We start from the raw sequence: 22,484 nt of genomic DNA, 5'->3' as shown, positions 1-22,484 counted from the left end.
CAGTGTGTTCACCACATGCCCATTTACACTGAACTCTGACCCCAGTAATTTAAGGGGAAGAAAGAAGACACAGGCATCCTGCTAGTATAGTACACAATCACAGACTTGGCACCAAGGATGTCTGAATTCAGTGCTCAGTAAGGAAACTGCTAATGCAATTTTTTCATTTTTTATGAGTCCTCAATGTATAGTCAGAGAAAGAGATTTAACCATGTAAAATGTCATGTCAGGATGCTCAAAACAAGCTATATCCAGTACAAAAATGAAAAGCAATGTTACATACATTAAAGCACTTAAATCCTGTCTGTGAAAAAATTTTTCTTATGTATTTCAAATGGGTGATGACCATTCCTACAACAAACCAATCCAAATCACTTATTGTGTATTCTGGGAAGTACTAAAGAAAGTTGAATTCCAGCAGGAACTGCATTCCCACATTAACATGCAGGGAATATACTCTAAACATACCTTTAAATAACGTTCAATGTTACTCATCAAAATGTCAATTTCTTCCTTTGACCACATCCCTTGCTTCCACTTATGGCCTGAAAATAGAAATGACAACTAATTACTGAAGTAAAGGCCAAAAAACAGCAAGAACAGAAGTGTCTGAAAACATGACCCATGCTGCAATTAACAAGGAAAAGAATAATTTTAGGTACTAAAATATAACTAGCATTAATTTTAAACAGATGTTATTTCATAACTGACAGTAACATTCAACTAATATTTAAATAATGTGAGTCAGACCCCTCTTCAAAAACATCCCATTTTTAAAAGAAGAATATGAACTCCTCTATGAGCTGTCAAGTCACATTTTCAGCTTTTCTCTTCAGCTGCAACTACAAAATTTCTGCCTTTAAACTGACAGCTGAAATTTCCATGCATTGAAATGATTCCAGAAGCTGGAAGTTAAAATACAATTCAGATTACCTGAGGAATTGGCAACAAGGTGGGGTTCTCTTGCATGCCTTAACACTGCTGAACATGAGAGTACTGCCACCTACTGTGAGTGCTTTTCATAGAGATAAAGGCTCTATTAAGTCTCTTTTTGACAAGCTGGTCCTCATCTCTTTCCTTCTTTTTGCATTGGGAGTAATGCTCAGGGGTCACAGCCAACATAAAACCTTGTGGTGGGTCTTTTACTTCCCCAAATAAAAGTAGCAAGCCAATAGAAACAAAGTTTCCTCTCTGTCTGTGCCTTCAGTAACTACAATGCCAGCTAAGCTTTAAAAGCAAATTCTACCAACTTTATTCAGAGAGAAAATTTCAAACCTGAAGTCTATCAACAAAACATTAAAACATTCCTACTTTAAATTATCCTTTTTTCCCCTTATGGTCATACAATGCTTTTAATTGAGCTTCTGCTGGTGTGACCCAGTTTACATATTGGTGTGTGCTGGCTATCTGCCCACCTCTGCTCAGAAAAATCAGGGTACTTCCTTCTCAGCCTGCTAATTACCAGAGCTGAGAGACAGAACACACCAAAGAGACTGTCTACTCAAATCCAATTATAATGAAAAGTACAGGCATTATTACTAATTCCAATGGAACTGGTGAGATTGTACTCTTTCCCTGTGTCCCATAGCTTCAAACTCTTCTACCACAGTTACAGAGACAGAAAAATAATGTATTACAGTAACTGTGATTCACACAGGTCCAAGCTTCTGAACTGACTTAGTGGGACACTGCTACTTTTTACAAGGAATAACCTTTAATACCCAACTATTTTAGGAAAGGACAGATATTCTGCACTTCACCTGTTTGCATATTCATAGTCAAGATGATCATAACTGCCCACAGGTCTGGGAAGAAAGCATTTTTAGGTGGAGGCTGCTATAAAGTGATGAGCTCGGGCAACACATGCCAAATTCTGAGCTACTGTACAAGAAGACACACACAGGCATTCCCCCACTGCTATCTCTGTGACAAACCACAGAGCTTACAAGAAAAGTTCAGCCAGTAGAAATTCTCAAATATTTTTCTTGGCATATTTTACTAGAAATACCTTCCTCAATTTATTAATCTCTTAACTGGAATCACCAGATTGACTGCCCTCCTTTGGCTGATAACGCTGTGTCTCTTCCTAAAGGTTTCTAACAAAAAGAGGGGGTTGCTTTGAACTGACTGAAAAAAAATATTTTTTCTCTAGAAAAAGTAGAAGTCAACATAAGAAAAACAGTAGAGGGGCCAAGGAAACCAGAGAGACAACACATCTTCATTTGACACTATGTTTTTTGTCTAGGTTTAGAAAGCCACTTCCCCTGTGGGCAGGAAAGTAAAAGACAAAATCTCTTGAGTTCAGCAACTACTACATGATTGCACAGATATATTTGGAAAGGGAGGAATTCCCAGTGGGGTGGAAATTTTAGGAGTAGCAGAGGTTATTTCATTAGGTCCTGGTCTACAGGAGCTCTCTTCTTCTGAAGCAAAATTGAGCATGGATTGGTTTTTTTCTTGGTGTCCCCCAGTTGTGCTGCAGCTCCCCACCCCCTGACAAGGCAAACACAACTCTCTGCCCAATCTGGGCTGGCACCCAGCACCCACAGCCTTTCTCTACTGTGGCCTCTCCTGTCTCCACTGCAGGCATGGCCCATCTCCAAAAAGCCAGACCAGAGACTACTTTATGCAACCTGAAAAATGTTCTGAGATATTTGGAATAGTTTACCTTTCTACAGCATGGGAGAACTGCATTTGAAATACCCTACCTTTATTGGTTAGAGAATCCTTATCCTCTTTGGTTGTGAACCAGGCTTGACTAACAGCTGATACTTCTTCATTGCCCATTGGGGAGATTTCATCCAACTGCTCATTCTGAAGAATCTTGAAAAGACCAGTATGAAATGATACAGTCAGATATTGACTTGTTTCTATCACTTTACCATTAACATGGAGACACAGTTTGAAGGAAAATGAAATCAGCACACCTCATCACCTGGCTGACTGTTCAAAATGTCATGTCTTAGATATGGCACTGGAACTATCACCTTTCTTAAAACACCTGAGTAAGATTTAGCATATTAATATACAGATGTTGTGAAAATTAATTAGGTAACACTCTTCATCTTGTTTAATGTACAGTAAGTAAGAAGAGTCTCACTGGCTGTGGTATAAACAGGACTATATCCAGCATCTCCAATCTAGAATTTTAAACATGCTATACCCACAAAGAAAACTGCATGTAACTGTTGGGACTGGTGACAAGATAAAGACTATTTGAGCACGTTATAAAGCTTAATTTATAATCAAAGCATGACAGAAATAACAGATGAATTTGTCTTCTATGCAGATCACAACAGAGCACATCACTACCAGTGGAGGGTTACCTCTATTACTCTTTGCAGTATTCTTCTTTGGGCAGCAATTTCAGACTACAAATAACCTCTCTCACACATAAAATTATTCAATTGTTCTTTTACAGACCAGCATCTTACAAACAAGATGCATGCTTTCAAACATTTGGATCAAAGAGTCTTATTAATTTAGTAAGCATTTCTGATACTTGTTTCCTTTTTCATTTCAATTTAAATAAAAACATACATCAAATAGGTAAATTTTGAAGTTTTATTGTACCTGAATCTGGGTAACAGTTCCTTCATTAATCTCATCTTCAGCTACCTCAGCGGTAGCAGTCATGGTCACCTCAAAGCTCTGGTCATTTTCTGAAACTTCAGAATGGGTAAGTTAGTTGCATACTTAACTCCCTGAAGCATTTTTTTACACATCCTACAAATTTCATAAATTACTACCTTTGAAGTGAAAATTTTGAAGAGCCTTATTTGGTATTTATGTGTTGACACAGTAAATTCTAAAATGATTCTCAACTGATTATCAACTAAAATGATTATCAACTGCTTCCCTTCATAAAATTTAAATATGGACTTAGAAACCTTCAGTTTTATGCTTGACTATAACTATGACCTAATGTGAAACATAAACAAAATGTGTTTGATGCAAAAATTTGAAACTGTATTAATATTTCTTTTCCAGCCCTACCTCCAGTATTTTCCATTTAAGGGACAACATTCAAATCTTTTGGCTGCATGTGTTTTCCCCAGTCCTCCTCCAACTTCAACATGATAATGCCTTTACTTCAAAGGAACTTCCACCTATTTCCACCAAATAAACAGGCACTCCAGGTACTGGAAAATGGTATTTTAATGAGATCTGGTTTTGTCTCCCTTTGGGAGATTATATTAAATTTTCTAATATTCAACTTCCCGAAGACTAATTCAGTATTCATCCTATATTTTTTACATCAATCTCTTTTACACACACCTCAATATTACTGAACACCGAAATACTAACTGTACTGCCTGATCATTAAAAAACCCCAAATTTCTTTGTAGGAGAGCATCTAGTTGCTAATTTACTTATCCCTCATTTTATTCAATGCACCTGCAGGTCTCTAAACTACTTTAACACAGGCTTATTTTGCCAGAACTAATTGCTGCAGAACTATTCAAGGCTGAAAAAAATTATGATAACCAAATATATTAATAAAATTTGGAAGAAAAACACCCCATGCAAAATATTCTACTGTGATTCAAGAGTCCAGTTTTAATCTTTACCAACAGATATATTTGCTACAGGAGTACATAAAAGAACTTACTTGGAACTGCAACAACAGAAATGCATGGAGTAGAATCATCAAGGCTTTGATCATCCTCTGATAAGCAAAGCCTCTTGTGTGGAGGTTCAGAGCTGTCTTCAGAGTCTACTTCATCAGCTTCTAACAACAAAAACACACCCAGGTTACTTCCTGTAAGCTAAGGAGCCTTGGACAGAGTTCTCCTAAAAAGCTGGCCAAAGCAAACAGTAGAAGGAAATGTGACAAGCTGGTTCATACTTTGCTGCTGCCCAGGAACCTGGTCTAAGTTATAGGCAACAACAGTCCCCATGCTTTCTTCAACATGCATTTTCTTTGAAAATTCCATCCACAGTCTGTCAAACACAAATCAGTCTACAGAAATTTGGGTATGTGCTTGTTTCTAAGAATCTGTTTCAACTGAAATAAACCAGCAGCTGAATCTTTGTTGGGCACACACAGACAGTTTTGGGATTTATACCTAATTCAACACTTTATCATTCTTTAAACTAAAGCAGAACAATTCTTGTACAGTAAGCTGCAGCTGAGTAGGTAAGAGAATTTGTGGGCAAGGATGGTGGTCGGATCAATCAAAACAAAGAAGAAAAAAAAATTACTATGTAAAACAATTCTATACCATTTTGAGGGCAGTGAAGAATTAGGTTCCCTTCAGTATCCTGAGTCAAAGTCACAGAGTTCACGGTTTCTACTGTCACTGTGTCAGACTCTTCTTCAACTGTGCTCATACTCAAACCTGAAAGAGCAACACACAGATTTTACCCTTCTGCAGCTGGACTCCACCTGGACCACAGTGCTGCTTCCATCCCCCACACAGCCAGCACAAAATCCCACAGGGAGTGAGCCTGCTCCTTCACATGACAAAGCCACAGTTTCAGACATTCACCCACCTTTACTTTCCTGCACACATCTATTGCACAGACTAAAACAAGATAGCTTTAAAGTAACTTTCCCACTTAAAAATAGTACCTAAACTCTTTATTAGGAGGATTTGCAATCTACTGATTTCTTTTTTTTTTCAAACACAAACCTAGGCTATTGCTTTTTCAGCATTTCTAAATTCTTCACATCTGAAGATTTTTGTCCAGTATTTGTTCCCCTGTTAATTTAATAATTCTGCTATTATAGAACTGAAAGCTAGTCAGGACTGACAAATATTTTTTCTAGTGTCCTATTAGTCATAGCTGCCCTATTTATAGACTGCCAACTTGCAAAGTTTTATTCTCCTTCCATGCATATAACTAAATGTGAAACTTGCAGTTTTTCTTCAGCATTTAAACAACAAGAGCAACAGAAAAATTGTTTGCAAGCAATCACCAGTACAAAAAGCAACTGAGAGAATAAGTAATCCAGGATAAGCCATATACATTGAAGTCACAGAATTAGGGCAATATAAAGTGTCTCTGATAATTTCATTTCCATTGTAAAAGTACTGCAATGAAACACAAAGTTTCTAAGAAATTCTATGTAAACCACCAGCAGTAATTAATCTGAAATAAAACAAAAACTCCACAATAAAAGTTTTATCCAAATACAAAGAGATGCAACTTTTGCTGCTGCAGAAGCTAAGTGAAATCACATCTAAAATATCCAGAAGCTTTACAAAGATGTCATCAGTTTTAAGCCTGCTTTTGTTGACTTTGGCAGAGATTTGCAAAAAGAAAATATAATCTATTTCTCCTTTAACTGCTCAGTCCTTTTTCTGTGTTTATTCATATGTCAACAAACACAAAAAATTACTTTTAACTTTTATTTTGAAGCCAAAATGTTGTTTAAAAATATCTGGCTATAGCTTTAGAAAAAAAGAAATCATAAATACATTACAAATTTTGCATGTACTAGGCAGGGACAGCTATATAACCACATGTAAGTGGAATTTACAACCTGGATTTCAAATTTCCTGTATAATGTTAACATTATTGCATCAGCGGGAGATTATTTAATTTTTAATCAGAAAACATGTTCTTCAGTATTGAAGATCCCCAAGAGAAGTGTTATCCTAGAAAGAAAACTACTGCCAGTCCTTCTACAAAACTTCTCACCTCTCAAGTTCATTGAAGATTTGGCACATCTTTAAGCACACACAGTGACTGATTCCTCAAATGAAGTGATATTACCCTTCTGAACATGTAAAAAATTTCAGATCCCACTGACATTTTAAATCAGAGGGTTCTCAAGCTTACTTTCACATCTACCATCAACAGTTCCTTGCCACATGCAAGTGTAGGAGGGAGTAACTTCCTTGGGATTCATCTGCTGCTGAGTTTTACAGCCTGTGCTCTATCCTTCACTAGAGGCTGCTGTTTGCTGCATGCCTGTAATACTGATTTTAGGAGCCCAATGAGGCATCCCTATGATTTTAGGAGCCCAATGAGGCATCCCTATGATTTTAGGAGCCCAATGAGGCATCCTTAATGCTAAAACATGAAGGAAGACATCCAAAGCGTTACAGCTAAATTAGCAGGCTGTAACTTTTTCAACACAGTTTTAAGTTATTAATTTAGTTTTTGGGGAGTGAACAAACTGGGCCAAAATAGACAGATTCTCTTTTTCATGTTCATATGTACTTTCTAAGTAAGTTTTACTACAGGGACTGCTGTAGTAAAAATCCCTAAAGTTACTAGAAATGAGGTGGAGGATTCTTCCTTAATTTATGTCAACTAGTTGTCACAACATTTATTTTTCTACAATCAGTTGAAAGCATCCACTTTTCACCATTTTAGAGGCCTGAAAGACATGAGATTTATAAGGCACATTACAACAGTCATTTACTTCACCTACAGCTGTTCTGCAAGCAGTGGAAATTATAGCACCATCCACAGCAGAAGACAGAGCAGACCATTCCTTCTTTTTATTTGAAGACTGATGAAAATTAAGTACAGGCACAGTAAAGCTGTGTTATTGTTTCAGTAGTTAATCAGAACTTGATGAAAAATCAATCTGTATATTTAGAGGATTTGGATACCAAATTAAAAACACAGGGCAATGAATCCCTTTACATTGCCTGCCTTTCTGGTTTGCAAGTTAGGAGGGAACAGGACACAGCATAAAGGGGATCCATCCATCCAAATATGGCATTCCAGGGATGGGGAGGAAGCTCCACCCAGGATCAGTAGCTGCTACCCTGGCACTTCCATGCAGAGCTGTAACAGGATTTACCAGACAGTGGCTGAGGCAGCACATCTGAGAGCACCACTGATTGCCCTGATCGAGTCACACATCTGCAGCTCTCAGCTCCAGCTCCCCCAAATTGCAGAGCAATTTGTTCCAGCAACACTGGGCACTGCACTTTGTTCAAGGACCTGTGACTTCCCAAGAATTGGGAGTTCCTGGATGGAGGATGGGTTCATAACTCCTCCATTTCCCAAAAACCATTTATGCCACCTGTAAGTGCAGGCTCTCCCCAAAAAATAATGATGCTCTGTGTAAGGTACTCATGATTTAGTGTATCCTAAGTTTTCTGAGTAAGGCTAATAACCTTGACCAAGCCTTGATAAAAACTTAAAAAGAGCCACAATCTTGATTCCCATCAACTTTAATGCATATGGCCTTGGACCACAATTGAACACTGAGTAGAAAGAACATGAGGAATGAAGCCAAAGTCAAATGCGTATTTTGGACACCATTTTTTATTCATTTTCATTCATTATTCATATAAATACAAGAAAACTGAAAGAAAAACCAACCAACCAGGTTCTTTCAAGCTACATTTACCCCAGGACAGGGGCAGCAACCCATTAATACATGAATGAGTGACCAAAATCAGGAATAACTGTGTTGGTTCTTTTGACTGAACAGGAAACAATCCCCAGATCTTACAAACCTCGTTGTTTCACACTTAAACAATGCTGCAGCTACCAGGTACTCTGAACATGCATCAGATACGACACATCCACAGGGAGCTCAGTGGCCAAAGCCCCGTGCTGCTGCCTGAGCCAACACCCTGGGATGCCTTCTCCTGATCCTGGCTGCAGGACACCCTCAATCCATCCCAGCACAGAAGCTGGAGCTGTGGTGAGCAATGCCAGACCACAGCAGAGGCTTTGGGATGTGCCACATGAATTCTGCTCATTGCACACACCTGCACATCCACACATCTGCTCTTGCAAAAGCTAAATGCAAAGTAAATGACAGCCATGGTTTATTAATTAGTGAGAATTAGGACCTGAGTAGTCTCATCACCTCCAAAATGTCACCTTTTTTTCACAAGTTCACTTGAGGTGTGCTTTTGAAAATGCAAACAAGTTTTATTTTAAACAAAAGATTTCCTTGAATTTTAAATTAACAACCCAAGGTTTTTCTTTAATCCTTGATTCACACACATTCTTTACAGAGGTGCCAATCCATCACTAATATTTCATTTTCTGAAGGAGGGTGTTAGCTTTTAGGGAAGAGAACGGTGCTGGATTGACATGCACCAAAAGTGTGGGTGCCATAATCCATAATGAAATAGCAACTTAGAAATCAATGCCACTTCAATAAGCATTTTTTGCCTTATTGGAATTCTGTGCATTGACCAAATGCAACACTTTTTAGAGCAGTATTACAATTTCAAACAAGTTTCAACATGCAGCCAAAGAAGTGGGAAAATATTTTGTCTACAAGACTCATTTAATACAGATTTCCAATACAAGTTTTCCACTAAAGCCACATAATAGAGCTGTTCTTATTTATCTGGGAAGCATGCAGCAGAATTATGACAGAAAAAAACCCCCACAAAGCTGATTTTACACCAAACTGAAAAAAAAAAAGAAGTAATATGCTAATACAAAATTCCTTTAATTCTAAATAACCCTCATCAGACAGATGGGCTCAATTATTGTGTGGGCTGTAAAAAATAAGCACTTCAAAGAAATAGTATTTTTACTCTTGCAGACAGAATTCTGTCACTGCCCCTAGTTATTAACTGAATGTTATGTCTAGTCTTTAGTGGACTGTTGTAAATCTTAAAATTTCTATAGTAAGTTGAAGTTCTCTGAACTGGGCAATAGGTATGTTTCACTAAGTCCTGTAAAAAGCAAAAATTGAAGATTATTGAGGGAAGTTCCCAGTTACTGTGCCATTTAACTGGAGCAATCCCATGGAACACATTGGGATTTCAAGGCATTTGTTCAAGAGTAACACTAAGGAAACAAAATCATTACAGGACCTCATCTTTTAGGATGCCTGAATGTTTAGTGTATTCCATACCAAGTCAGTACTTCCAGTACATTGTCAGGAGCTTTTATTATTCAACCAGTGCCAGTGTTGTTTACTAATATTCAACAAAACTCCCCCCTAACCTTACTCCAGACCAAATGGGTTTTTCTCAAATTTAAAATTCCACCAGGTAGAAATTTTCTCTAACAGCTGCCAACAATGGATACAGAAAGGAACCAAAGTGGGCAGACACCAATCACAAGGACCCAGGGACCTGAGTCTGGGGCATACAAGGATTTATTAATCTGTATCAGCATGAGATTACAATCCTGTAGATACAATTGCATCCTACTCATCAGTGGTGTTTAGAGAAGTGGGCCATCACTGAAACAGAATATATGGGAGACACAATGGGACAAAGTGTTCTCATTTGCATTGATCCAAATTTGGCAGAACTCCATGAGTTTCAGCCTGTCCATGGAAAGTTTAATAAAAAGAACTGAGCATGCTTTAAATGTCACACAGGGGAAAAAAACAACACAAAACAAAATAAAAGCTATGTCCTCGCTCTTTCAAAAGAAACAAACACAGAAAGTTTCAAGTTTTCTTTTTCAGGAATTGGCTCTTGGGCACAAGGTTCTAGCTATGGATAGAAATCTTCCTATGTACTAAAATTCTTTTCCCTTCATGTAAATCAAGTTCCATGCTAAGCATTTCAGTAACTTCTTCACCTTTATAAACAATGGGTAGAATTTCAGCATTCAAGAAAAAATAAGAAAAATTATCCTAATCATAAGACTGATAAGCAAAGTCTTTCTTGCTTTCTGATGGAAAGATAAGCACAGAAATGATGCTCAAAAAAAGGAGAACATGCAAGACACAGCAGAGAGATCTTTGTCTCTTATATGGCTGCTTTTTATAATTTTGTGTGGTTTAGACAAAAATCAGTATTTCTGGGCATTCTCCTTATGGAGTTATAATTAATGCTCAGTCTTTTCTGAGTAAGTCATAAAACATCATGAAGTTGTTTATTATTATAATCATGTGAAATGATGTAAATGAAAACCAGAATGAGATGTTTCCATCTCAATGCAAAACCTGCATCTCCTGGTTTTTTAAAGGAATTCTAACTATGCTGTCAAGAGGCCAACTTGCATCTGTAGCCAGTGCTGGCAAACAAAAAGCATTTTCTAGATTACTTCAACTAACAATGGCCAGGTGGGACTGAACAGTGCAACTCTGTGTGAATGAATACAAATACTACACAGCCAGCTGAAAAAGTAGCTGGTACAAGTGTAACACACTTCACCATGCCCAAAGGCACAACCAAGAATAAAGAGACCTCAAAAAACCAAAAAAAAACCCCAAACAAAAACACACACCAAAAAAAAAAAAAAGTGGGGAAAAATAGGCTTTTCTAAGCGGAATCCTTTATTTTGGCAGAACAGAGCATAGCTCTAGTGCAGAAAATCCTGGTACCGCCCTAAGATGAAACCCCTGATTTTGGCAGAGTCGAACACTTCAGACTCCACTTGCCCTAAGCAACCTCAAATCACAACTCTCGCTGGGAAAAAAAAAAAGAGCTTATGAAACAAAACAGATAAAACCCACAAGTTCAGGGTACCCCAAGCGCAGACCCAGCGAGAGGAAATGGAGAAATTCAAATGCGATCGTGCAGGTGGGCCTCTTATGAGAGACATCCAGGTTTGGGGGAAGGAGTTCAAACCACAAAAAACAACAACAATTAAAAAAAATAAAACATAATAAACAAAACAAACGCGCTAGCGGCCTCCCCTTGCCCTGCCCACCCAAGGGAGCCGCGTTTGGTCATTTCCAGGGCCGGTCCGTCCGTCCGCTTCCCAATTTCGCTGCGCGCAGCGGCAGCTCCCCGGGAAGGCGGGAGCCGCGGCCCAGGGCTCTCCCAGGGGAGCAGCCGGCGGGAGGCAGCGGCCCGGCCCCTGCCCCGGCACTGCCCCCGGGGCGGCGGCTCCGGGCCCGCCTCAGCCCCCGCCGCCGCCAGCGCCGCCATTTGGCCCCGGGCGGCCGCCGCCATTTTCCCGTGCCCTCGGCGGGCGGCGGCGCTGGACGGCCCCGCCGCGGGCTCCGCTGCCCGCCCGGCCCTGCCCGCCCGGCCGGCAGCCCGGGCCGAGCGCGCCGAGCCGCGGGGCCGCACACGGCCGCTCCCCGCCCCGTCCCCTCCCCTCCGCCCGCGGCCGCCGCCGCTGCCCGGAGCTCCCGGCCCTGCGATCCCGCAGGGCCCCGCGCACTTACTTCCTGTTTTGGGTCCGGGCACTTGAGAAACCAGGATGGAGACTCCCAAGTACCAGGATGGAGGCGCCGGGCGGCGGCGGGCGGCGAGCGGGGGAGGCGGAGGCGGCGGCGGGGCGAGGCGCTGCGAGCCCGCCGGAAGGGCCCGCGTCCGCCCGCCCGGCGCTTCCGCCCGCCCGCCCGGCGCCACAAAGCGCACGGAGCCGGCCCGGAGCGCCGACGGCGCCACAAAGCGCACGGAGCCTTCCCCGCCTCGCTGAGGGGCCCTGGGATGGACCCCCTGAACATCCGCACGGAATGGATGGGGTTGGGAATGGCCGCTGAGAACATCGACCTACAGCCGAATGCCAACCCTGTCAACCAGACCGTGGCACGCAATGCCACATCCAGACCTTCCTTAAACACCTCCAGCGATGGTGACTGTGAAAAACACCAATCACTTGTTTTTAAAATTTTAAAAGTTTAATATTAATGAAATGGCTATAAAAAATAGCAATATAATTAGAGTGATAAAAATTTTGGACAGTTGGAAATAGGACAATATGAGACGACAGAAACAAAGAGTTACGGACGTGTGGGTACCTTTTCTGGGCAGCATAAGCCCTAAAAAGGACACCCATTAAGAGAGGATTAACCCTTAAAAACAATAGCCTGTTGTATATTCATACATCTCATACATGATGCATAAATTCCATTCAAACACAGGATTCTGTCTGGTCAGTGTCAGCTTCTTCCTCTGAATCCTAACGGTGTCATTCTGCCCGAGTGAGGCAGGAAGAAGTTCATTTCTTCTGATAAGAGAGCAATAAATTCTTTTTCTTTGAAAGATTTAGGTGTCCTGTGGCTGCTATCTCGCTGCGAGTATCTCACTTTTATCTTTAAAAAAAGTATCTTACATAGCATATTTTCTATTTTAACATTATGTTATAACCTAAAACTATATTTAACACACTACTGAAGAGAATTAATACAGCATAACTTTCTAACACAACGCATATAAAATTAATTTTAATATTTGTGAGAAGCCAATCATAAAATACACATTTTTTACAGTGACTCCACCACTTCCCTGGGCAACCCATTCCAATGTTTAATCAATGGATGTCAATCAATATCTAATTAATGGCCACACATATGATGAGGGCTCTGAAGCATCTCACATGAGGAGAGACTGTGTGAGGTGGGCTTTTAAATCTGGGGAGGACTGGAAGGGAACCTCAATGTGTATAAATATCTCAAATGTGGGTGCCAAGAGGATGGTGCCAGACATTTTTTGGTGGTGCTCAGCAGCAGGATGAAGAGCAATGTCCATAAACTAAAACCCAGAAAGTTTCACCTCAACATGAGGAACTACTTCTTTACATAGAGTGGGGTAGAGCCCTGGAACAGGCTGCCCAGGGAAGTGGAGGAATCTTCTCTGGAGGCATTCCAAACCCACCTGGATTCCTGTGGAAGCTGCTGAGGGTGACCCTGCCTTGGCAGGAGGGGTTGGACTGGATGGTCTCCAGAAATCCCTTTGAATCCTAACCATTCTGAGACTCTGCGGTCACTTTTCATTTCCCTCCTGCCCAACAACCTCACAAAACCAAACCATATTAATCAAAAATTATCCATAAAGCCAAGAATAAACAAGCTTGTAGTGGTGCCCAGCTTGTGGTGCTTGCTGCCCTGTGGAATGGGTGCCTGTGTGTGCCATGATCCTTGGCAGACAAGCTAAGTCCCTCACAGAAAAACTGGGCACATAAGGGCAAGAGGGTGCATGGCATCCCCTGCCTGCAATTTTTTGTCTAAAAACCTCATTGCACTTCTTCCACAAAGCCCCTTTTGGCCACTTCCCTTATGTGTGACCTCCGGCTGTGTCCTCCCCAAACCTTGGGAGCTTTAAAAAGTGTCTTCATGGCGAGACAGGGCAGTTTAGGGGAGGAGACACTGCACATAAAAATGGTGGTAAAAAATGGAGATGGAATGTGTAGCTGGGACAAGAAGGTAACTGGTATAAGGAGCTGAAAGCAGGATTTATAGCACCTGCTTTTTTCAAAGCACACTTACATTAATTCTGTCTATGTGTACTTGGTATTTCTGGACATCAAAACTCAGGAATCTTGAGTTCCACACCCAGTAGTTGGCTTCCAGGGAAAAATTTCAGTTCCTGGTACCCTTAGGCACTAATTGGCCAAAGCAGAGACACAGTTTGCTATTCTAGGGTTGCTTACAGCTGTTGGACTCACCAGCCATGATCTCTTGCAGCTTCTGGGTTTTTTTCCCCCCAGTTTTTGCAGGAAATGAGGCATGAACACTATATTTGCCTTCCATGAAGTACCTCTCTGTTCTGTTGTTGTGGTGGTTCTGTTTGTTTTTTGGGTTTAGTTTGTTTGTTTGGCTGGTTTAGTTTGGTTTGCTTTTGTTTAGCTATGGGCTTGCTTTGAAATAACAAGATACCACTTCCTTGAGCTGTACCAAAATGCTTCATCAAGAGGCTGTGTTCAGACTGCAGGAAATAATACTGAAATTTCATCTAAGCCTTCACCATGTGGGAATTTCTAAAAAGACCTTGTGCAGTAAGCAGCAAACATGAAGAGGACTCCTTCCATAAATTAGTTTCTCCATATGTCATCCCTTCAGTTATGAGCCTTTCCCATGCTGGATATAAAGCCTTTCTCTTTACTATATTTTTATCTTACTTATCTGGATATACCATGTAGAAAACATTATTTTAACTGCAAAATCTGTATCTCATTTTACACAGTGGTGTTGTTCTGGGACTTATCATAGCAAGATACAAAGATGATTAGCTGTGAAGTGGCAGCACATTGAGGACTGGGCCGCTGGTAATTTTTTGCCACTGTTTTAGTCACAGATCTGCAAGACTCTGTGCAGAGTTTGGGATGATGACCTCTGTTTGGGCCCCATTTCCTGTTTATGCAATAGAGAGTATTTAATTTTCCTCACAGATAACCACAGATAACCACACTCAGGAACATTCACTTTATATCAGATTCAAGGTATCTGTAGATAAAAGGATGACTGGAATTCTCTGGTGTTTCAGGAGCAGGATGAACTCTTACTCTTCTAAGAGATTCTTGTTCCACAGAGCAAATGAGGTTCATGAATCCTGAGTTATCTCATGTTAACAGAACAATTGCATGCATCCTTACCTATTTAACTTGATGAAAGCCTCAAACACAGAGTTTGCTACAGACCTAACAATCTCTTCTTTAGATTAAGTTAGCTTTTCACCAGCTCACACTTCGTTTTCTTCCAGAGGCCCTGTGTTCCTGGTGGCCACCAGGTGTCCCTACTGCCATGTGCTCCAGACCCACCAGTTGCATCCAGAGATGGAGCTCTGCTCCAATTAAAGCCCAATTAGCATTGCTCTGTAGGTAGAGCAAACTCACTCCTCATCAAGCACAAGGGGAAAGTGAGACTGGGGTGTTGCTTGATAAGGCAAAGATGTGAGAAGGAGGATCGACATGCTGATGACTCACTATAAATCCTGAAGGCAAAGTGTGAATTTAATAATCCCAAATCTGATTACATGGGTGGTGGGAGAAAGCTTGGTGCAGATCCTTTTTCATAATAGAAGAAATAAAGTTTTATTCTGCAAGATTCAGGGAAGAAATGCAAAGCAAAGAAGTTAGAAAAGGCCTTGGTTCCTGTTTGTTTTTGAGATTTTTCCTATTTCTATCTGTATAGATAGATTATAGATTTCTGTCTGTATAGATAGAAACCTAACTCCATATGGGTACAGCAAAATATATTCATTACTCATTGACAGAAAAAAATATTTATCTATAAATAAACAATCTAGTATTTATATAACACTTGTTCATTTGTATGCTCTCAGTTTGGTAGGGGCTGGCTATGGAGAATTGCTCAGGCTCTGAAGAGCTGCCATAAAAGAGAGAGATGCTAGAGAAGGAGTAACAGAGCACTGATGGCAGTTTGTGTGGGTTTTTCACTCTAAGAAAAATTATTGCCTTGTGTCCTGGCCTAGGAAGAACCCTATAAAGAGCACTCACTCATTCTGAGACTTGGGTGACAATCTTGTAATTTCCTGACTTGCACCTGTGTGAGGCTGTAATGGTCTGACCACCTTGAAAGTCTCTGTGTATTGGTTTTGAGTGCCTGCTCTGTCACTTACCCTCTGTCAGAGTCCTGGAAAATGTTAGAGCAATAGCAATGTATCCAGGACCCTCAATACCCAGTCTGCAGAGCTGGGGATGAGGGCATTGTCATTCTTTTTTCCTGAAACCTCTGCTGGGGCACCTGAATTCAATGGCAGTCACTGCAGGCTGCACACCTACAACCTGGGCTGCCATCTGGACATGCCCAATCCTCTCCATGTCTTGGGACAGTAGCAATCCCACTGAACCCAGTCCAAGACTAGGAGTGGTTCTGTTGATAAAGCTAACTGGGAGGAAGAAAAAGGATCAGAATTCCAGAGAGAGTGAGCTGAGGACAAGATCTGCATGGATCTGAGCTGCCAGTGACATTGGGATGAGCCTTTCTTCCTGCTGCTGAGTTTAGCAGGAAGGCAGCTGTGCAGTTCACAGCATCCATAAGGATTTGGTGTTTGGAGAGGATATCTGAGAAATTAGGAAGGAGGAACTGGTTTCTGTAAGGAGGGTGTATGGACAGCAGAAGAGGAGAAGGAATGAGACTTCACAGCATCTCTGGCAGAAGAGAAGGGAGAGGAAAGGACAGAGCAGATGGGAGGAGCAGATGGATCCCAGCTGGGAAGGGCTTTACTGTGCACTGCCCGAGTCAGAGGCACTGATGGCAGCGTGTAGTGGGCAGAGTGGGAGACAAAGTTCATTAGAGAAGCCCTCCTGTTGAGTCATGAGGTGCAGAGAGGATGCCCCTTGCTTTCTAAAGTCTTTCTTAGAGAGGAGCCTGAGTGCAGGATCGAATCTGAGCCCCAGACTTTGTCAGTAGTTTATGTGTAAAGGTTTATTGTGGGGGTACCAGTCCTTGGTTTTTCTGGGTCTGGATTGAAGGCACTTGAGACGGTAGTTCATGTTTGGACTCAGGTGTTTATTGTTTCTTATCAGTAAAACAGCCTCACTGCTGTGAGTTTGGCAGCTTTTCATTAGAAGGCACAAAGTGGCTAAAAATCTCTTGTTACAAGGTCTTTTAAGACTCAACTATCCAATTAAGGACTGACACACAGATTATTTTCCCTTTTAACCCAATAACTGATCTCAAAGAGCTGCAATGGGGACTTTTCTGCCCAATTACAAAATGCCACCCAAACCCATGAAGAAGAAGCATGAAGAAGAAACCCAGGATGACACCCTGTGCCCTCCATCTTGCTTCCATCCACAACACACTAAAAATCCCAAAACCTAAATTTCTCACCAAGTGATACACCTACACTGCTCTCTATAATCTATTTCAAACTTCTGTGGATTCCAGTCTATCTTGAAGTCTGGGAAACTTTCTCCATGGATGAGGGTCAAAGTCAGTGCTCCCCTGAGGGTCAGGGCACCCCAGAGCAGACAGAGAAATATTCCCAGTGCTCTGGGTTTCCACAGTTTATTTAGGAGTAATCAAACCTTTATACAACTTTGTCTCACAGCATTAAGGATGGCAAACCAGATGTATTTATATAAATAGATATGATTTAGAATGATTATGATTAGACAAGAAGATCTTAATCAGAATTATTTAGTAGACAGTACAGGAGCTATAGCTATTATAGTGCACTATGAAGCGATATTGAAGCAATTGCATTAAAGCAATTGTATTAAAGCAATTGCATTCAAGCTAGCAAGAACAATTATTAAGTAGAGATTGATGTTACTCACCCATACCAATGACCATGGGCAGATTTCTTTCACTCAGCCTCCAGGAATAACCTTTAGGGGCATCCCCAGTGAGGAATCTCCACACATAGACCCCAAGAAGGTGTATGTTATAAGACCCCACTGTTAAAATTTGGAGCTGGGCTTTTATAGTGTGAAGTGATGCACTCTCAGTCATATATCTCCAGGCCAGCTGTGTCAGCTCAGCACCTCTAGGTAAGTGATCAGTAGTAGCATTTATTTGTTCTTTCATCCAGGTATTTTACCAGGTCTGCCACATCTTTGTCTCACTATCAGGATATTTAATTTTGAGATTGATGTGTCACACTGGTTTCAGCACTAATCAGCACCTAAAGCAGCATGAGGTTCCCTTTTTCATTTATCACTGATAGCTTTGGAAATAGAGCATTGTTCAAGTTGTTTTTCCAGGCAAAGCATCCTGCTTCACAGAGAGAGGCATGAGGAGAGGGTGGCAAATGTAGTTTTTTCTGTAGGAGGCACAGATAAAAGTGGGCAGGTGCTTTCTGCATGGCATTGTGCACAGGTTGTGTGCAGGGGGGCTGCAGCTGTGTAGGGCAAGGAGGGACAACCAGAGGGCCAAGAGCTGCTTCCTTGGCCTATGTCACCCATAAAACCCCAGTAGTGAATGGTCATAATTTGATAAATTCAAGCTGTGGGAGGAGAGCGATGTATTCCACAGTGGAAAAATTGTTCCTGTTTTTGAGCTGCATGTTGATTTAGCTTTTATGTAGGTTCAGCTTTTTTGGCAGCTTTTGCTAAATGCTGGGTTATCATAAAAGCAATTACTAACCTCCTATGCATTTGAAGGGGACAAAGTGTTTTTTGGGGAAAATGTGCCATTTATGATGTAATTCTACTCTCTGCTGGCAGATGGTGCTGTGATTTATCCAGGAGCTGGGAATCAGATTTTTCGATTTTGAGAGGATGTGAGCAAGCAGCATCTCCTTTATATTTCAATTCGAGTTTGTTCCTAAATATGTTTTACTATTAAATGAAATTCTCTCCTCTTGTTATGCTCCCAAATTCAACTGTCTAAGCAGATCAGCCAGTTTTGGTTTTGCCTCTTTGGATTATCACAGGGCTGGCAGGAAGAATACAACTCCAAACCCAGATGTTTCCACTGAAAGAAAATCTATTTGTGGCTGTATTCCCCACAATTTGAGGTTCTCTTATGTTTGCAAATCCAGCCTTTCAGACCCATGCTGGTCTTGCAGTCTCCCTTTAAGAGCAGTCTGAAGTTTCTGTCAATAGATTCACCTGAGACACAGCCTAAACAACCTCTGAGAGTCACTTCTGCCCTCGTTTTTAATGTTTCTTTTTATATCACGTGCTTGATACTGTGATCTATTGCTGATTATTTTCCTTGCAATGTACAGTGTGTGATTAAAGGTTTCTCTCAGTGGTTTCTTTCTGGGAAACAAAAAACCCCAGAACCAACCCAAATGCTTTTATATTAAAAAAAAAAATAAAAAAAAGAAAGAATGTACAAGGCATTAGTGAAGGATGGGATCAGCCTATTTAATATCGAAATTTAAATGTCTAAAAAGCTGCTGAAAAATTAGGGTTAGATCTCATTTGTTTTCTGTAACTGCTCTCTAGGAGGTGCACAAACTCTTCTTGTGTTGCTCAAGAGGTCCATGGAGTGCCCATGTTCTCAGAGGGTGGCTGAAAGTGCTGGAGCTAAAGGCCAGAAGCACCAAGAAAAAAAAAAAAAAGACCTTATTCCTGCAGCCAGCACACTTGGAGCCAGACAAGGATTTCTGTCACTTGCCTTGGGTTTTTCCTGTGAGTGTAATCTGAAAGTCCAGGGAACTAAGTGGGAGACCCCTGTTCTATCCTTCCTATCTGAGCATCAGACTTCCTACCCTGGGTTCAGGCTCTGTGTAAGAAGAGAGGGAGCAGACCCCCCCACCATCCCTGCCAGAATGCTACATGACTGAAACGATCTAGGTTAAGGAAAATGTCCAATTACCAAAATAGGTAATTTTTTGCTGTTTTTCTGCTTTGCCCTGGATCTTTCCAGTGACCCAGTTTCCAGCCCAAACCTATAAAGTTGTTAAAAAGTCAGAGACAAGAGCTGCAGGATGTGAGCAGAAGGGTTGCAGGGAGACATCTCTCTGGGCGGCTTCACTGTTGAGGAGAACATGCCCATGGACCATGCTCCACAATGAGGAGGGGACTGGACAGAAGCCTGCCACCTCCTGGGGAAGGAATTGGGCCAGAAGCTCTCATGCAAAAAGAAGTGAGCACCTTTTTCCCCTTTTAATGAGAAAACAATCCATCAGGGACCACTTCTGAGGTGATGCCCAGGGGGATGTGTCCTCTTAGAATGCATGTGCCTAAAATTTTCTGTGGATGCTTTACATTCAGTAAGAGACAGAGGTAAACTTAGGGAGACAAGGTTATCCTCCTGAAATCTCCAGAGCATTGTTCTGTCTCCTCCAAGGCCTTGAGAAATGTTTCCATTTGTATCAGAAGGACCAAGGGGAGGTCCCTGATGCTTGAGCACATCTGGACCTCAGGCAGTGTTTTCCAAACTCAGCACTTCATAAATAACATCAATAACATCAGTCCACTCCTGCATGGCCAAGTTCTTCAGATACATTTATCTTGCTGCTGGCAATTCCACCTGAGCTCACAAAAAATCAATGGGTCGCAGTGCAAAATGATACCAAGTGCCAGGGCTCAGTTCCAGTGGTGATTGAAGTGCCCATGTGCCTTTTCCTGGGCTCTCTCATGCTCACAGCAAGGCTCAAACGTTCCAGGTGCTCTGTAGAGTGGATTTCTGTGCCCATATGCCCATGCACTCATGTAGGGAAGGATGAGTGTGAGGAGTGTGAGAATTTTGCCTCTTGGAAAATCCATGGCAGGGTAGAACTTGAAACCTGAGCTGCAACAGGTTTGTTTTTTCCTATTACAGACATGCAAAAACTGGTGAGAATAATCTTCAGAAGCAATTAAAATATGAGTTTAAAGGGTAGTGGTCAGGATAACATTATCCATTTCCAAAAGTGACAGTGATATGTTTCTGGACCTCAAACAGGGCTGTATTTAACTGTGATTTAGCAGAAATGTGTTTTGCATTCTAACCTGATTTCCTAGGCAGAAGAAGAAGTGACTAAATGAGCTGATAATACCTGGCAGCTGTCAAATGACTTTTTGCCATCTAGAGAGAAACAGAAGAACATATGTTCTGATGTCCTGCTACTTAAGTTAGAGGATGAAAGAAACAGAAGGGGTCTAAGTTGGAAATGAGATCATGCATTATGCCCTTTGGACAGCGTGTAATCTGGCAAATGGCATCACAGAGTTATATAAATAACTTCATTAAAATGAACTTGTTTCAAATGAGCTAAATAAATCAGACTCATTTGTCAAAGAGCTGGGATGAAATAATCAGGTTAATTTAAAACTGCTCACTAGGGGGATGATTCCTGAATTTGTTCCACCAGTGAAGCTGCCATCAGTAGCTTCAGTCACCAGTGTGAAAATGCAGACTGGGCTTCCACATTTGCCTTTCCAGGAGCCCCTCTCTTGTGTCTGTAGCACAGTCTGCAGGGTCCCAAAGCTGAAGGTGTGTGTTCAGGACATTTAAAGCATTGTCCAAGACCCACCAGATCTAAATGCTTCTCTGGTGGCTGGAAGCTGTTCAGCCCTGTAGTCTGTGCTCTGCTGTCTGCTCTCTGCCTCAGAATGAATGGTAAAATGAATTTTAACCAATTGCTTTGGGCACCTGTCCCTACCTTGATGGGAAGACTGTGTGGTGCCTCAGGTCTTTTCCTCACAATTAATTCAATGCTTTGTGTCTATATTTTCCCTCTCATTATCTCATTCATATCCTCTTTCCTTGGCAGAGGTCAGAAGGATAAATCCAGTTCTTTAGGCTGTAGATGGATTTGCTCCTCTGTGGTCTGAACACCCCTTACCTTTGTAGAGATGAATATTTCCCTGCTGCAAACTCATTCCACTGCAGGAATCAGTCAGACTGTGCAGAATTAGAGCAACTAAGGATGTGAATCTGTAGGGAGTGAATGAGTAGGAAGATTGTCCCAGATGTAGGCTGTCTGTCTGTCCTTCATAGTTTATTGAAAATCTCAGTTTTTAGCTTGCACCCCAATGTAAGAAGAATTTCTCATATGCCATCATCATGCAGTGAACATCCCATCTTTACCAGATGACCAGTTTTCTCTTTGTTGCAGTTTGGATTCTTTTCTTTTACACAGTAGAGAGTAAGGATGAGAACATAGATCTCATTGAAAATGAGTTTATGATCAGCATTTACAGATAGGCACATTTTGAACAAAGGAGTGAGAAACCAATTATTTGTGTTTATGTCTTCCAGAATCACAGTTTTGTGTACAGCACATTGTGCTCCTACACAGCACATCTGCCCTGAAGTGCCTGTAGCTGACAGCTATGAATTCATCAAATGAGAAACTGGACTGTGAATTCATCTTTCAGGAATAAAAAGCCTTTCAGCTCTTTAATACCTCTCAGTCCTGCCCTTTGGTTGTGCTCCAGCACAGGTGAAGGGTTGTGTGAACGTCAGGCTGCAAGACAAATCCTTTGTTCCCAGAGCACTGATTTATCCAGCTTGGTTGCTGGTAGCAACCTCTGGGCTATTCTAGCCCTGTGAGATGGAAATT

The 22,484-nt window shown here is 41.4% G+C and overlaps 1 protein-coding gene across 1 annotated transcript in view; it reads right to left on the bottom strand.

Annotated features, from left to right (window-relative positions):
- DMTF1 (cyclin D binding myb like transcription factor 1) overlaps positions 1-12,136 on the bottom strand; it is a 29,025-nt gene extending 16,889 nt beyond the window's left edge. The window contains exons 1-6 of the mRNA XM_066550964.1: positions 12,017-12,136; positions 5,226-5,342; positions 4,613-4,732; positions 3,574-3,668; positions 2,709-2,823; positions 469-545 (exon numbers count right to left, since the gene is read on the bottom strand). Of these exons, the coding sequence (XP_066407061.1) occupies positions 469-545; positions 2,709-2,823; positions 3,574-3,668; positions 4,613-4,732; positions 5,226-5,334 (516 nt within the window). The 5' untranslated portion in view covers positions 5,335-5,342; positions 12,017-12,136. The remainder of the gene's footprint in view (positions 1-468; positions 546-2,708; positions 2,824-3,573; positions 3,669-4,612; positions 4,733-5,225; positions 5,343-12,016) is intronic.
- Between the last annotated feature and the right edge of the window lie 10,348 nt (positions 12,137-22,484).

This window comes from Molothrus aeneus, chromosome 5, assembly GCF_037042795.1.
Source record: "Molothrus aeneus isolate 106 chromosome 5, BPBGC_Maene_1.0, whole genome shotgun sequence".
In the NCBI taxonomy this organism is placed as follows: Eukaryota; Metazoa; Chordata; class Aves; order Passeriformes; family Icteridae; genus Molothrus; species Molothrus aeneus.
This window is presented reverse-complemented; position numbering and strand designations above follow the sequence as displayed.